The sequence below is a fragment of the Narcine bancroftii genome, chromosome 3 (genome assembly GCF_036971445.1).
Source record: "Narcine bancroftii isolate sNarBan1 chromosome 3, sNarBan1.hap1, whole genome shotgun sequence".
NCBI classification, from domain to species: domain Eukaryota; kingdom Metazoa; phylum Chordata; class Chondrichthyes; order Torpediniformes; family Narcinidae; genus Narcine; species Narcine bancroftii.
The window spans coordinates 11,644,783-11,662,171 of record NC_091471.1 but is presented as its reverse complement, the minus strand read 5'-3'; the positions used below and the strand labels follow the sequence as shown (position 1 = coordinate 11,662,171).

Sequence of the window (17,389 nt, the reverse complement as noted above, 5' to 3'; positions counted from 1 at the left end):
GTTATATGTTTTATTTAATGGAACTACACACTGAACAAAGTAGTTCAAAGAATAGAATAAAATCTTAACTAAATACGTTACTTCGTAGAAGTGAATCATACTTGTATTACATTAAAACATGCCAACACCGTTTTATAAGCCATGAGGGATAGGCTGTTAAAACAATTTCAAGTTTACTTTTGGACAAGTGTTCCATGCGCACAGACTTTTGTCACGGGAAAAAAAACCTTTGCGCACACTGACTATTAGAGGGAACCTTGCTCCAGAGGGGGAAAAAGTTTCAGCTTCCCCTGTACTGAATCCTTCACTAGTCTTCACTCCAATGAGGACATCTACAAGAGGTGGTGTCTTAAGCACCCAGGCAATGAGAAACCATCTGTGAGTTATGGTGCCACAGACATCAGGACAGGAAAAAAACTCCGGAGGATTGCTAACAGGACATCACGGGCACCAGTCTTCACTCCATCAAAGACATGTACAAGAGCCAGTATCTTAAGAAAGCACACCACCCAGGCCACCCAGGCCACACCCTCTTCACTCTGCTACCATCGGGAAAAAGGTGCAGGAGCCTGAAGACGAGCCCTCAGCGGCACAAGGACAGATTCTTCCCCGCGGCCGTTAGATTCCTGAATGATCAATGAATAACAGACACGGCCTCACTACCTTTTTCTTGCACTATTTCATTTAATTTTGAAATCCGATTGATAGAAATGTTTGCACCATGATGCTGTCACAAAACAAACAAGGTTTGAGGCATTGACATGACAATAAATTCAAATTCTTTGCACCCATTCCAGTTTGATGGCAATCTTCCCTTCACCATATCACTAGGTGTTCGAAATGAAGGGGTCCTGACCTGAAACGTCAACCGTCCAATCCCTCCCGCTCATGCGGCTCGATTTGCTGCACTCCTCCAGCAGATGGGTTTTTGGTCCAGATTCTAGCATCTGCCCAATTCCGGGCGGGGGTCTCCTCACACCAACATCTTGTGCAGCTGCCCATTGTCAGATGATTGTCCCACAGGGAATTTTGGAAACCGTTTTCCCTCCTTTGGGAGGCTTGTGCAAGTGGAAACCCCAACCAGAAGGAGGTAGGCAAACAGGATAGTTCCATTTAATGCATTAGCTCAATTGACATGATATAACAGCAGAGTACAAACTCTACAGCTCACACTGTTGTGCCGATCTAAAAGAAAGATATCAATAAGATAGAAAGAGGGCAGAGAAGATTTACTATAGGATGTTGCTGGGGCTTCAGGAACTGAGTTACAGGGATAGGTTAAACAGATTAGGACTTTATTCCCTGGAGCAGAGAAGAATGAGGGTAGATTTGATAGAGGTATTTAAAATTATGAGGGGAATAGAGAGTAAATATAAATAGGCTTTTTTCCACTGAGGGTAAGTGAGATACAAACCAGAGGGCACGGGTTAAAAGTAAAAGGGGAAAAGTTTATGGGGAACATGAGGGGGATCTTCTTTACACAGAGGAACCAGCTGAGGTGGTGAATGCGGGCTCAATTTTAACGTTTAAGAAGAATTTGGGCAGGTACATGGATGGGAGAGGTATGGAGGGCTATGCACTCGGAGCAGGTCAGTGGGACAAGAGAGAATAATAGTCCAGCATGAACTTGAAGGGCCAAAGGGCCTGCTTCTGTGCTATAATGTTCCATGGTTTTAAGAAGAAAAACCTGACCCTTTTTGTCAGAAATAGATACAGGTGCATGTGATTCATTCTGGTTTTGAAGTCAAGGATAACCGGCAAAGTCATTAGCTGAACTGAAAGCAGCTCCGGGGTAATTTCTCACCATTTGGAAATGTGACCGAGCTCCATGTTAAATTCTAACTCACTGTTCAAGGGTGGGCTCAACTTAACATTGAGGAAGAATTTGGGCAGGTACATGAATGGGAGAGACATGGAGGGTTGTGGACAGGGAGCAGGTCAGTGGGACTAGGCAAATTTTAAAAAATGGTTCAGTACAGACTGGAGGGGCCAATGGGGCTGGTTCTGTGCTGTAGTTTTCTTTGGAAGAAGTAGGGTGGAAGGAAGTTCCTGCAGAACGCTGGAAGGAAGTTCATGCAGAGTGCAGGCTGGGTGGAGTCCCGTCTATGTGCTGTAACCTTTAGATCTCAAATTAAATCTCTTGTTTGGTAGCAACCTCAGTAAAACTCCAAATCAGCGCAACTTCTTAGGAGTTGCAATGATGGGGGACGTAGAAAAGAATGAAGCGAGATCTCTATCATGAAGTCCTTTGAGGCTTTGTCAAGCTTCAGGTTGCATGATAATCCAGGGGGTAGACTGGTGTGATGGAGGGGGGTATGGTGGAGGGGCTGAGAGGGTAAGATAGAAGAGGGTTAGGCAACAGGAGGCGGTGAACAAGGCGGGATCCAACTTGGCAGTCGAAGGGTTCCTGCCAGGCTGCAAATGGGGAACCGGGACCGGGCTGAAGGAGCCCTGATAGCATTGGATCTCCCACTGGGACTCGAGAGAGGGTCAATGGGATGCTTGTCTCCTGCTGTTATGAGGAGTGAATCTATTGCTCGGAACCAAGGAAGGGTGACGGGAGTGGTTCTGGCAAAGACAATGCTGCCATTCATTTCAAGAGGAATAAATGCAAGAGCAGGGATGTGTTGTTGAGGCTTTACAAGGCACTGGTGAGACCTCAATTGGAGCATTGTGAGCAGTTTTGGGCTCCTCATTTAAGAAAACAGGTGCTGACATTGGAGAAGGATCAGAAGAGGTTAACGAGGATGATTCCAGGAATGAAAGCATTATCATACTGGCAAAGGTGCGACTGGTCCTTTGATTCTGACACAGAACATGGCCAGCGATCTACGCCGGCTTCAATCTGTCCATGGAAACTGTGCCAGCTTTTCCATTCCCGTCGATCACAAAAGTCTTTGGGTGGCATCATAAGACCTGTAAAGGACCATCGTTAATGGGCAGAAGTAGTTTGCAAACAGCATCGTGCCAAAGGAACACACGAGTCCAGCATTGTAAATCATTCAGCATATAGATCAGCAAGTAGGTCGGAGTAATCTCATGTTTTCCCGAAGACAATCAACATAATTAGCTGGATCACAGAGTGTTATGGTTGGGCTCGGATTCACACTCACCTGGCAAGGTTAACATAGTGCCACACATGCCAAAGAGAACCGTAAGCAAACATTCGCCCCACATAGTGAATCACCACCTGCTGTTAATGCTGCCTTCAATTGTCAAAGAAAACGCTCAACTAGGCCGTTGGACAGCAAATGATAAACCATGGTGCAAATACTGGTAGTGCTCAGAAGATCAGTGAGAGCTCGGAACAACACCAACTCAAACCGAGACCCTTGATCCATTGTAATAGTGCCAGGACGATGGAATCCAACAATCCACGAAAGTCAGAAAGATCGTCTCCACAGAGATGACGATGACAGAAATGGCCTCCTGCCAGCTGGTAGTCTGGTCCTCACATGTGAGCAGTTAAGAGTTGGCAAAAGCTGGCCTACCAAATCTAGGTGCACGTCTTGGAAGTGGGAATCAGGAAAAACAAAATCCCCCTTAGATTTTATGTGTCTGGAGTCATTGCCCATAATCCAACATCGCATTTAACATGAGGCCTGGTAAAACGTTCTATAATCAATTTGATCGTTGCTCTTCTACCAGGATGAAATAAACTGTGACGAGACTCAAAAGTCTCCTGCCTCATAGACCTTCTTGGTCTTCCTGTGGGAAAACAAAAATCACAGACTAACATTTCACCTGATTCATCCAGGGTTACATCTTGAAGAGATGAGATCAAGATCTGTGCACGAGCCACGGCTGTGACATCAATGGCAGTAGTTGTATGTCAGGCATCGGTGCTTTATTTCCTTCTACTGCATGAATTAAGTTAATAAATTTACAAATATTGTCTGTTGTGCGTCTTTTTTTGATAAATCCAGTTTGGTCTAAATTTACCATTTTCGGTACCTGTTCTGCTAATCTGTTCGCTAATAGTTTAGCTATTATCTTATAATCTGTGTTTAGCAAAGATATTGGTCTATATGACGCTGGTGAGAGTGGATCTTTCCCTTGTTTTAGTATCACTGTAATTATTGCTGTTTTACATGAATCTGGTAAGTTTTGTGTCTCATCAATCTGGTTGATTACATCCAGGAGGGGCGGTATTATTAGGTCTTTAAATGTTTTGTAGAATTCTATTGGGAGTCCATCCTCTCCTGGTGTCTTATTATTTGGTAAATTTTTTATTATCTCTTGTATTTCTACTGTTCCAAATGGTTCTGTTAATTTATTTTGTTCCTCTATTTGTAGTTTTGGTAGTTCAATTTTAGTCAAAAATTCATCTATTTTCCCTTCTTTCCCTTCGTTTTCGGTTCGGTATAATTGTTCATAGAATTCTCTGAAGTTTTCCTTAATTTCTTTTGGATTATATGTAATTTGTTTGTCTTTTTTCCTTGTTGCCAATACCGTTTTCTTAGTTTGCTCTGTCTTAAGCTGCCATGCTAGGATTTTGTGTGTTTTTTCCCCTAGTTCATAATATTTCTGTTTTGTCTTCATTATATTCTTCTCCACCTTATATGTTTGTAATGTTTCATATTTTATTTTTTTATCCGCCAATTCTCTTCTTTTGGTTGTATCTTCCTTTATTGCTAATTTTTTTTCTATGTTTATTATTTCCCTTTCCAACTGCTCTGTTTCCTGATTATAGTCCTTCTTCATCTTGGTTGCATAACTTATTATTTGCCCTCTAATGAATGCTTTCATTGCGTCCCATAGTATAAACTTATCTTCCACTGATTCCGTATTTACTTCAAAGTACATTTTTAATTGTTTTTCAATAAATTCTCTAAAATCCTGTCTTTTAAGTAGCATGGGGTTTAATCTCCATCTATACATTCTTGGAGGGATGTCTTCTAGCTCTATTGCCAATAACAGGGGTGAGTGGTCCGATAATAGTCTAGCTTTATATTCCGTTTTCCTAACTCTCCCTTGTATGTGGGCTGATAACAGGAATAGGTCTATCCTTGAGTATGTTTTATGTCTAGTCGAGTAGTATGAGTATTCCTTTTCTTTTGGGTTTTGTTTCCTCCATATGTCCACAAGTTTCATTTCTTGCATTGATTTAATTATAAATTTGGTTACTTTGTTCTTCCTGTTAATTTTTTTCCCCGTTTTATCCATATTTGGATCCAAATTCAGATTGAAATCCCCTCCTATTAGTATGTTCCCTTGCGTATTAGCTACCTTCAAAAAGATATCTTGCATAAACTTTTGATCTTCTTCGTTAGGTGAATATATATTAAGTAGATTCCAAAGCTCTGAATATATCTGACATTTTATCATAACATATCTCCCTGCTGGATCTATTATTTCCTCTTCTATTTTAAATGGCACATTTTTGCTAATTAATATAGCCACTCCTCTTGCTTTTGAATTATACGATGCTGCTGTTACATGTCCTACCCAATCTCTCTTTAATTTCTTGTGCTCCAATTCAGTTAAATGTGTTTCTTGGACAAATGCTATATCTATTTTTTCCTTTTTCAGTAAATTTAGTAGTTTCTTCCTTTTAATTTGGTTATGTATTCCATTAATATTTAGAGTCATATAGTTCAGCGTAGCCATTTTATATTTTGTTTATCTTCTCTTTCCGTTTTTCCATCATTACCTTTCCTCCTTTTCCATTTCTGTTTTCTTATTTTCAACTCTTTACCAGACAACATTCCTACAACATCCAACATTTTCCTTATTCTCCTATTTCTATCTTCTTTATCCCCAATCTCCCCTTCCCCTCCTGAGTTGCCCTTTATCCCTTGTCGGACAACCACATCTCCCCTCTCCATTTGGATTTGCGAATCCACTCGCAAGCGTCAACTGATTTTGCAGTGACCGCTCTTTTCCCCCCACCCAGCCCCCCCCAGAAAAGATTTCGTTTTTTATATGTCACAAAGGTCACTCTTTTAGTTCCCTCCTTATTCTCTCTATTCCATTACCTTCCCTTATTAATTCTTGTCTATACTTTCTATGTTTTCCTCTAATTACAGATACTTTCACATATGCCCGTTGTCTCTATTCACTCTTATACCTCTTTACCCGCATACATATCAATCGTGGTCATTTTTACCCTCCTTACCCGTCTTCATCCCTCAGTCTATTTTTGTCTTTACCCACATACATATCAATCGTGATAATTTTTGCTCTCATTACCCGTCTTCATCCCTCAGTCTATTTTTGTAATTGTTCTGCAAATTTTCGTGCTTCTTCTGGATCCGAGAATAGTCTGTTTTGTTGTCCTGGAATAAATATTTTCAATACCGCAGGATGCTTCAGTGTAAATTTATATCCTTTCTTCCATAAAATCGCTTTTGCTGCATTGAACTCTTTTCTCTTCTTTAGGAGTTCAAAGCTTATATCTGGATAAATGAAGATTTTTTGCCCTTTATACTCCAGTGGTTTGTTGCCCTCTCTTACTTTTTCCATTGTCTTCTCCAGCACCTTTTCTCTTGTAGTATATCTTAGGAATTTTACTACAATAGATCTTGGTTTTTGTTGTGGTTGTGGTTTAGGGGCCAATGCTCTATGTGCCCTTTCTATTTCCATTTCTTGCTGTAGTTCTGGACATCCTAGGGCCTTAGGGATCCATTCTTTTATAAACTCCCTCATATTCTTGCCTTCTACATCTTCCTTAAGGCCCACTATCTTTATGTTATTTCTTCTGTTATAATTTTCCATTATATCTATTTTTTGGGCTAGTAATTCTTGTGTCTCTTTAGTTTTTTTATTAGATTCCTCCAATTTCTTTTTTAAGTCTTCTACCTCCATTTCTGCTGCTATTGCCCGTTCTTCCATCTTGTCCATTTTTTTCCCCATTTCTGTTAAGGTCATATCCATTTTATTTATTTTCTTTTCTGTGTTGTTTATTCTTCTTCTTAAATCATTGAATTCCTGTGTTTGCCATTCTTTAAATGACTCCATGTATCCTCTAACAAGAGCAAGTACCTCCTTTACCTTGCCTATCTTTTCTTCTTCTATTTCCCTGTACTCTTCCTCTTCCTCTTCTTCTTCCTCTAGGTTGACCATCTGTTGTTTCTTTGCTGCCCTTTCCTCCTCTTCTTTCTTGTTTCCATTGTCTTCTGTGGTGTCTTCTTGCTGCAGGTGTTCTGCAGCTGTCGTTGCCGGCTGTGGAGATCGACTCCCCAGCTGGTCCCCCCTCCCGTCGGTGTGTTTTTTTGTATGCGCATCGCGCATGCGCGAGGAGTCGCGCATGCGCGGTTGCGCACTTTTACTCGGCTCTGTGAGCCATTGTTGTAGTTCTCTTTCTACCGACCTGAGGTAGTGGGGTCTTCTCTCCGCAGCGGGCCTCTTCGGACAGGTAAGGCCTTCACCTTTTTCCTCCGTTGTCTTCTCTTCCTCTCTTCTTTCCGTTGATTTTGATTTTTCTCCTTTTGTCTCCATCTTCTTTCCACCTTTATATTCACTTTTCTTTAACTTGTATTTCTGTGCCTTTGTATTTTCTCTCGTTTTTCCCGACTTTTCTGGAGAGGGCTGGAGTTCACCGTCCGGCCACTACATCACGTGACTCCTCCGGGTATGTCAGGCATCAATGTCGCGCCTGGACAGGGTGTCGGCCACGGCATTCGCTTTTCCTCCAATGTGCTCATGTCCGATGCAAATAGTAGGATGAAGTCTATGTGCTGAATCCATCTGGGCGAGAAGAGATGCGAGCTTGTATGCGCAAGAGGCTGGTGTGTTACTGGTGTGAAAGGACAACCTTCCAATAAAAAGCAGAAATCTTTCACTGCGAGATAGATGGCCAAGGATTCTCGACCAAATGCACTATACTTTGCTTGAGCCAGTGACAGCTTGGCTGAACAAAAGCATCAGAGGTTCCAATTGCCCATGAATTCGTTGTTCTAACACTGCTTTCACGGCACTGACAGATGCACTTGTGGTGAGTGAATGCAAGACGTTGGGCTTTTGATGTACAAGTAAATGGTTATATGGTTATCACGGCATTCACAAGTGCAGTTTTCACATCATCTCCCAAAGTTAATTGTCTTTTGGAAACGGATTTATCAGATCCTTTTAGTTGCTCATTAAGGAGTAATAGAGATGCTGTAGTATTCAGCAGGGAACATAGAACGTAGAACACCACAGCACAGGCCCTTTGGCCCTCGATGTTGTGCCAACCCATATATAACCTTAAAAAAAGTACTAAACCCTCCCAACCCCATAAACCTCTATTTTATTTCCATTCATGTGCCTATCAATCTCTTAAATGCCCCTAATGTTTCAGCCTCCATCACCATCCCTGGCAAGGCATTCCAGGCCCCCACAAATCACTGCATAAAAAAAGCATAAAAAAACTTCCCTCCTTTCACTTTGTATACATGTCCTCTGATGTTTGCTATTCCTGCCCTGGCTGTGCCTCTCATAATCTTGTAGACCTCTATCAAATCTCCTCTCATCCTTCTACGCTCCAAAGAGAAAGGTCCCAGCTCTGCTAACCTTGCCTGGTAAATCTCCTATGCACTCTCTCCATAGCTTCCACATTCTTCCTGTAGTGAAGTGACCAGAATTGAACACAATACTCGAAGAGTGGTATCACAGGAGATTTGTGGTGTTGCAACATGACCTTTCTACTCCTGTCCTCAGTCCCCCGATTAATGAAGACCAGCATCCCATAGGCCTTCTTAACTATCCTATGTGCAGTGACCTTGAGGGGTGTATGGATTTGGACCCCAACTTCCCTCTGTTCATCCACACTCTTAGGTAACCAACCGTTAACTATGTATCAGCTTTCTAGTTTGTCCCTCCAAAATGCATCACCTCACACTTATCTGGATTGAACTCCATCGGCGATTAAAACAATGTAGGAAATTCTTGAATTTCTCATGCTTTTGATTCATTGGGCAAAGCACCATGTTGCATAACTCTATGTCCTAAAGATATAAGACCAAGCGCATCAGTGGGTCACAGCATGTTTGCAAGATACAAAATTTGGAGGTGTTGTGGCTAAGTGTAGATATTTCTCGTAGGTTAGCACAGGATATAGAAAGAAGGCAGAAAAATGGCAAATGGGTTAAATCTACTGATGCACTCTGAATGGCTGAACTTGAAGGCTGATGGCAGGTTTCTTAACATTGTGGAGGAACAGAGAGATCTTGAGATCCAGGAACCTAGATCACACAAGACACAAGTTGATTAGATCAGTTAAGAAGGTGCATGGTGTGCTGGCCTGCACAAATCAGGAGATTAAGTTCAAAATCCATCAGGTAATGATGTAGCTCATTAAAACTCTGGTTAGACCATTCTTGGGGTTTTATATTCAATTTTGGTTGCCTCGTGACAAGAAGGAGATATATGCTTTGGAGAAGATGCAGAGGAGATTTACGAGGGTGTTGCCTGGATGGGAGAGTGGGTTTACATAATGTTGTGGGCTGAAGGGCCTGCTCTGTGCTGTTCCACGAATTAAAAATGGACAATAAATAGAAAGAAAATGTAGATAAATAATAAATAGGGACATGGGTGCAAGAAATAGAAGGCTATGGGTGTGAGTCAAGGAAAAATTAAATTGTTGCAGAGTAGGTTTACATAGGTCAGAGCAACGTTGTGGCTGAAGGGCCTGCACTGTGCTTTTGCAAGTTCTATGATTTAAAAAGAGACAATAAATACAATACAATATGTTCCAGCATGCTAGCTTGAGTTTGTGAGCTTCCTTTGAGGGGGAGGACATAGAGGGGGAGGACGTAGAGGGGGAGGACGTGGACCTGTCCTCGGGCCTGCGCAAAGGAGCTTTTAGGTGGAGGGCAGTGTGCGCAGTACTGACCCCACCCTTTACACTCATGGTTCGTGTGCCGTGGCCAAGCAAGCTGGGACGTGGCAGGGAGGTCCTTGGGTCGTAGGTTTTATATCGGAGTGGCCTTCTCCTATGCAGGTTTCTTACCCGGGCTGGAGGGGCCTGCCTCCCCTCCTAGATAGATAATAAATATTTATAGTTATCCTTGCGCAATCAGTCGTTTTGTGATGTTGGAAGAGTCAGCGATTTTACCTTACATACCGATGCTATTCAATACACAGGGACTAGGATTCACTGACAACGTTGACCCAATTAATCCAGGATCAACAGCTGAAGGGGTGGGTGGGGGGGGAAACAACAGACAACCGGTCACCAGTGGAAGAATGCGATACAGAGAAGGGGATCAGACAGCATTGTAAAACTGACGATGTTAGGATGAGCCATCACTGTGGGAAAGACTGGAGGGGCTTAAACCTTACAACCTTGAAAGAGGCCTCATCACAGGAAAGAGGCACTTCACATTATTAAATATGACCAGTCATTGAGGCCAGAGGGCATGATGAAACAAAAAATTGCAAACTCGTTTATTTGTCGAGTTACAGCTGTCTCCTGCCAGCAGTCTCAGAGGATGGTTCTAACATTCAAACATCTGTTAAAAGACCACATTCTATGGAGTTTCAAAGGAAAAGGAGACATCAAACAAGGGCGGCATGGATACCACCGTGCTGGGGCCTGATGGCTGCAGGGAAGAAACTGACTTTAAGCCTATCGGTGCCCACTTTCACACTCTTCAGCCTTCTTCCCGATGGGAGAAGAAAGTGTGTCCGGGATGTGATAGGTCCTTCAGTACTTTGACTGCCTTCCCTGGGCAGCGGGAGATGTAGGTGGAGTGCATGGAGGGAAGGGAAGTTTGCCTGATGTTCTGGGAAGATGTCATTCTAGAAACACTGATAAACCACCCCGGGATCTCACAGCACAGGAAGAAACCGTTCAAACCCTTGTGCCTGGACTGACCCTTTGAAAACCATCTAATTCAGTCCAAGTGCCACCTCTGCCACACCGCTTCAAACTTTTCCCTCACAATTCCCTTCTGAACATGCCATGTGCAACTAGCACATCTAATTTGCATCACCCATCACAGCAACACCATTACTTGATAATTTACACCACTTTCCCAGAAAACTGAAGCATCTTTTAACTGGCGCAGAAACCAGTAACAACACATCTAAAATAACTGGAGGGCTCTGACCCAAATGAGTAATTAAAACTGATCTCATCCACTGCTTTGATTATTAAAACCTTACTTGCCTTGTTTATTTTATAGAAATAATACGTTAATGTTAGCGCAAGAATACATGTATTATGCATTTAATTGTGGAATTTCTGATGTATTGTCAGGATGGAAATTTGTGCCTAGAGTTGCGACCCATGGAGAGAATCACATAAATACAGAACCGCAGAGATCCTGGACATTGATACTGTAAATGATTGTGTAAAGGGAACAGCCCACTGTTCACCAATCCACCACCACCCATTAGGAAGTCGGAAGCAGAAAGATCTTCACTAAACACTTAGCCAAAACCCTTGTCACAATCGACATTCTTTTTAAATTTTACTTACAGCACAGTAGAACCTGATTCCAGGCATTAAGACACAGGTGCAGAAATAGGCTATTCAGCCCGTCGAGTCTGCTCCGCCATTTAATCATGAGCTGATCCATTTTCCCACTCAGCCCCATTGCCTGGCCTTCTCCCCATAACCTTTGATGCCCTGGCTAATCAACAACCTATCAATCTCTGCCTTAAATAGTCCCAATGACCTGACTCCACAACCGAATGTGGCCACAAATTCCATAGATTTACCACCCTCTGGCTGAAGAAATTCCTCTGCATCTCTGTTCTAAGCGGACAGTCATTAATCCCGAAGTTGTGCCCTCTTGTCCTACACTCTCCCACCGTGGGAAACAACACATTAACATCTACTCTGTCTATGCCTTTCAACAAACCCTTGCTGCTCAATTACACCCAAGTTATCGTACAGCCCCGTTAAAGGGTGGGAGGGAACACACAAACTCCTTACAGAAAGGGCCGGATTTGAACCACGATCGCTGGCGCTGTAAGAGAGTTGCACTAAATGCTATGCTTTCTGGGCCACCCACATCACCTTCAGACATCACCTTGAACCTGGGGCAGTGCAGTGGCAGAGCCGCTGCCTCACTGCTCTCGAGACCTGGGTGTGACCCACGCGGTGGACAAGGGCGGTTTATTGTAGATTCATTGGAAATAGCCTCTAGTGCGTAGGTGAGTGCTAAAATCGGGAGAGGGGTTGGAGGGTGGTGACGGAGTGTGTGAAAATTACTGGGGGAAAATGAGCTGCTATAAACTCAGTGGATCAAAATGCGTCCTTTCTATATCATTGGGTAAATTGGCATTCGCAAGTTCAACATGGGTTTAATTTCACCAGGCCGTCTGCAGCCAAGGTGCCAGCTCAACTTCACCTTTTTGGGAGAGATAGCAACTTTTTTTTTCTCTCCCCAAGATGGGAGTGCACAAGGTTGCAGTGGCCACTTCAGCTCCTCACAACTGTGAAATCCTCAACCCACTGCATATGTGTTATCTGTCTGTATGTGCGTTAAGTCTGGTTGTATGTCTGAGTGTTTTTGCACCAAGGACCGGAGAACGCTGTTTCGTTGGGTTATCCTTGTACAATCAGATGACAATAAACTTGACTTGACACAGCGGCCCTACCACGTCCTGTAAAAATACATTACGCAAAGAGTGTGGCTAACCAATTCACACTTGTGTGAAGGGACCCCTGAATTTACCAGTGCTCAGAGAATCACTACGTTTTTCTGTACGTTAGCAGATCTTTAGAGGATACAAAGCAAATCAAGTACAATAATATCATTTTCTGCAATTTAATTTTTTTTTAAATTTACATTATGTAGCATGGCGGGCTTCGCGTGGTGGCTAGTGCAATGCCAATAGCAGAGCTAGCAATCTACGCTCAAATATGCCTCTCTGTAAGGGGTGTGTGTATCTGGATTTTCTCCTACCCTTCAAAAGTGTACGGGGGTTGTTGGTTAATTGGTGTATTTAAGGGGCGCAGGCTTGTAGGCCGCAAGGACCTGTTACCATGCTGTATGCCTAAATTAAAAATTGGTGAGCACATTGAACGATGAGATTATTGGCTGCAGTTTCCCCAATGTGCTCACTCAGGATCCGAAGGTCCATTCTCACAGAAAACCATGCAACTGCAGGTGTGGCTTCCACCAGTTTTCATACATGTTGTAAAAAACACAGGGGAGTTCAAGTACATTGTTCCCTGAAAACAGCAACAAAGGGAGACAAGGTGGGGGGAAGAAGGCATTTGGTACGCATGCCTTTGTAGGTCAGCGCATTGAGAACAAGAGTTGGGACGGCGGATTACAAGTATGCGTGACGTTGGAGAGTCCGGCCACATGGGCCTGTGTGGGTGAGGTTTCAGCTGAGCTAAATAGTCCATTCAAGAGGGTGCTGAGGGCAAGAAGGGCTCCCGAAGGTCACTGAAGACCTGATCATGTTAGAGGTTTGGATCAAGTTGCTGATGGATCGAACATCAGTGCGGATGCAGAGCTGTGGGAGTGCCAGAAGTGAATTCACCGCCACTCAGTGACTCTGGTGGTGGGGGTCTCTCTTTTGCTTTCTTTCTCTCGTACTGCCCCGAAACACAGACATTTCTTTTTCTCCCACAGAAGAGCAGACCCCCGAAGCAGATCAGCCATGACCATATTCGACGAGGTGCAGACCAGAGGAGCTGAGTAGCCTACGCCCGTTCCTACGCCTTTTATACAATCGTACGTTCCACTCTCATTCCAGAGACTCGAGCACAAAAAGAAACAGAGACTGTTGCCTCACACGCGGAGCTGAGAGAGTCAAAGCGCAATCTGCAGTCTTAGAAAGAGCATCAACAGGTCCCAACACAATTTTATCCTCAACCCGAGATCCAACCCACATATCTCCATTCATATCTCAGAATCAGAACTTAATGTCGTGAACTTAATCACAAAATTTGTTTTTTGCAGAAATATTACAGAGAAAATATGGCTATAGAATTACATTTAAATATAAATAAATTAGTGCAAAAATATGGGAAAATGAGGTAGTAGATGTAGATGTCCGCAATAGAGCGTAGATGTCTGATGTCGGTGGGTGAGTTCGCAACTCTGTAGTCCTGTGCATTGGCATCTCCATACCAGACGGTGATGCAACCAGTCAGAATGCTCCCCGCGGTACACCTGTAGAAATTTGCAAGAGTCTTTGGTGACGTACCAAACCTCCTCACGAAGTATAGCCGCTGGCAAGCCTTCTTCATGATTGCATCAACATGGAGACCCCAGGACCAATCTTCAGAGATGTGGACACCCAGGAACTTGGCGTAGAAAACAAAATACTTGACATTAAAAAAAAATCAAAAGTAGGGGCAGGTTCTGGTTATTCAGCTCTTCGAGCCTGCACTACTATTCAACAGGATGATGGCTGATCATGTGATTTCATATCTTATTCCTGCTCTCTTTCCATACCCAATGCTCCCTTTAGTGATGAGGTCCATGTCCAACCTCTTTCTGAATATATTTAGCATGGAACATCGAATATTACAGCACAGTACAGGCCCTTTAACTCACAATGTTGTGCTGACCCATAGATACATACCAAAAAACTAAACCTTCTCTAACTTATAAACCTCTATATTTCTTTCATCCACGTCTCTGTCTAAGTTTCTCTTAAATGCCCCTATTTTTCCAGCCTCAACCACCATTCCTGGCAATGCATTCCAGCTACCCACAACTCTCAATGTAAAAAAAACTTGGGCCTGATGTCTCCCCAAAATTTTCCTCCCTTCACCTTGTACGGATGTCCTCTGGTGTTTGCTATTCCTGCCCTGGGGATAAAGGTGCTGGTGTATCTCTTATTTATGTATCTACTTTAACAAACTGGATTCAACAACTTTTTGTGGTTGGGAATTCCACAACTGTCTGAGTGAAGAAGTATCTGCTCATCTCAATCCCAAACTTGAAGACAGAGTACGTGGTTAATGGCAGGATTCTTAACAGTGTGGAAGACGGACCTTGGCTTCCAAATCCAAGGTGGCTGTGTAGGTTGGTACGGTTGTCAAGAAGGCTTATGGTATGTTGGTCTTCATTCTTTGGGTGTGGGGGGGGGGGGGTTGAGTTGAAGAGCCATGAAGTAATGTTGCAGCTCTGTAGAATTCTCATTAGACCACATTTACAACACTGTGTTCAGTTCTGGTCGCCTCATTACAGGAAGGATGTGGAAGCTTTGGAGAGAGGGTAGAGCAGATCTACCCTGGATTGGGAGAACGTGTCTTATGAGGCAAGGTTAACAGAAATCGGGCTTTTCTCTTTGGAGTGAAGGATAAGAGGTGACTTAATGGAGGTCTTCAAAATTATGAGGCATGGATAGGATGTCACCTTTATCCTGGTGTGACTGTACTAAATACCACAGGACATCTGTAGAAGGAGAGGGGACGAAAGTTCAAGGGAAATGCCAGGGTAACTTTCTTTTAATGTACACAGAGAGTAGGGATGGCAGTGGAAGCTGGTGCAATGGGGACATTGGCACATGGATGCTAGAAAAATAGAGGGTTGAGGTAGGGAAGGTTTAGATCAGTGGTTTACAAACTCTTTTTTCGCTCCACTCACCCACCACCATAGGTGCTCTGTGGGTGGAAAGAAAAAGTTTGAACATCACTATTTTAATCGTCCCCAATGGATGTGTCATGTGCACAGTTTCATAACTCCTAAAGAAATGGGCCAAGGACAATTGTTCTCAAGCAAACGATTTCAGAACATAGTACAGGTCCTTCAGCCCACGATGGCCTCTGCAAGCTTACTCCACAATCTCAACCAGTAGCTTTCAAACTTTGTTTTCTTCCCAGCTTAAGCAACCCCTGACTAATTAATCCCAGAGCACCGATGGCCGAGGGATGACTTCAAGTGGGATGTGAGTGGAAAGATAAAAAGTTTGAAAACCACTGGTTGAGATTGTGGAGTAGGTTTGCAGAGGTCAGCACTGCATCATGGGCCGAAGGGCTGGTACTACATTCTGAATGGCTTTCCCCTGATCCTTACACTATGGGGACCCCACTCTGGTCTTGTCCAACACCCGGGACACATTCGCTGCCAAAGACAGGCATGGTCACATTCAACCCCAAATTGGGAGGAGGAGGAGGAGGAGGGGGAGGAGGGGAGGAGGAGGGAGGAGGAGGAGAGGAGGAGGGGAGGAGGAGGAGGGGAGGAGGAGGAGGGGGAGGGAGGAGGGGAGGAGGAGGAGGGGAGGAGGAGGGGAGGGGGAGGAGGAGGGGAGGAGGAGGAGGGGAGGAGGAGGAGGGAGGAGGAGGAGGAGAGGAGGAGGAAGAGGAGGGGGAGGAGGAGGGGAGGAGGAGGAGGGGAAGGAGGGGAGGAGGAGGAGGGGGGAGGAGGAGGGAGGAGGAGAGGAGGAGGAGGAGGAGGGGGAGGAGGAGGAGAGGAGGAGGAGGAGGGGGAGAACCGGGGTGGGGGGGGGGGGTCCTGCCAACCAAGAATAAAGTCCCCTTCTCATTTTCTCCAAAACTGCCCTAGGAGTCCGCACCCACCCCGACCTGCCCAGCCCTGAAGGTCCGCACTCGCCCCCGTTCATCAACCCAGCGACCGGTCGGTCCCTCCAGCGCTGCCAACTTCCCGAGGAGGAGGAGGAGACGGCGTGAATGAGATCCGTGCGATCCGCGCACCGCTTCGCATTCGCCCCATATGCAGCGGCGAGACCCAGCTCCGATCAGCATTGACCCCGCCACACTTACTGAAAGAGGCGGCTCCGGCTCCTTCTCAATGCACAGCGGTCGGTCCGTCTCAACACTCACCCTGCAAGCTCTCTCCAGCTTCACTGGAAGATGACATGGCGTTGAGTCCTTTCTGCCTCTTCTCTTTGAGCTGGAATGAACTGATCAGAGACCCCCCCCCCCCCCCACTCTCTCTGGAATGAATTGATCAGAGACCGCCCCCCCCCCCTCTCTGTGGAAAGAATTGATCAGAGACCACCCCCCTCTCTGGAATGAATTGATCAGAGACCCCCCCCCTCTCTGGAATGAATTGATCAGAGACCCCCCCCCCCTCTCTCTGGAATGAATTGATCAGAGACCTCTCTCTCTCTCTCTCTGTGGAAAGAATTGATCAGAGACCACCCCCCCCCCCCTCTCTCTGGAATGAATTGATCAGAGACCCCCTCCCCCTCTCTCTCTCTCTCTCTCTCTCTCTGGAATGAATTGATCAGAGATCCCCCCCTCCCTCTCTCTCTCTCTGGAATGAATTGATCAGAGATCCCCCCTCCCTCTCTCTCTCTCTGGAATAAATTGATCAGAGACCCCCCCCCCCCCTCTCTCTGGAATAAATTGATCAGAGACCCCCCCCCTCTCTCTGGAATAAATTGATCAGAGACCCCCCCCCCTCCCTCTCTCTCTCTCTGGAATGAATTGATCAGAGATCCCCCCTCCCTCTCTCTCTCTCTGGAATAAATTGATCAGAGACCCCCCCCCCCTCTCTCTGGAATAAATTGATCAGAGACCCCCCCC

At 44.6% G+C, this 17,389-nt stretch overlaps 1 protein-coding gene across 1 annotated transcript in view; it reads right to left on the bottom strand.

Annotated features, from left to right (window-relative positions):
* LOC138756973 (BCL2/adenovirus E1B 19 kDa protein-interacting protein 3-like) overlaps window positions 1-16,758 on the bottom strand; it is a 53,949-nt gene extending 37,191 nt beyond the window's left edge. The window contains exon 1 of the mRNA XM_069923498.1: window positions 16,682-16,758. Coding sequence (XP_069779599.1) covers window positions 16,682-16,718 — 37 coding nt within the window. The 5' untranslated portion in view covers window positions 16,719-16,758. The remainder of the gene's footprint in view (window positions 1-16,681) is intronic.
* Between the last annotated feature and the right edge of the window lie 631 nt (window positions 16,759-17,389).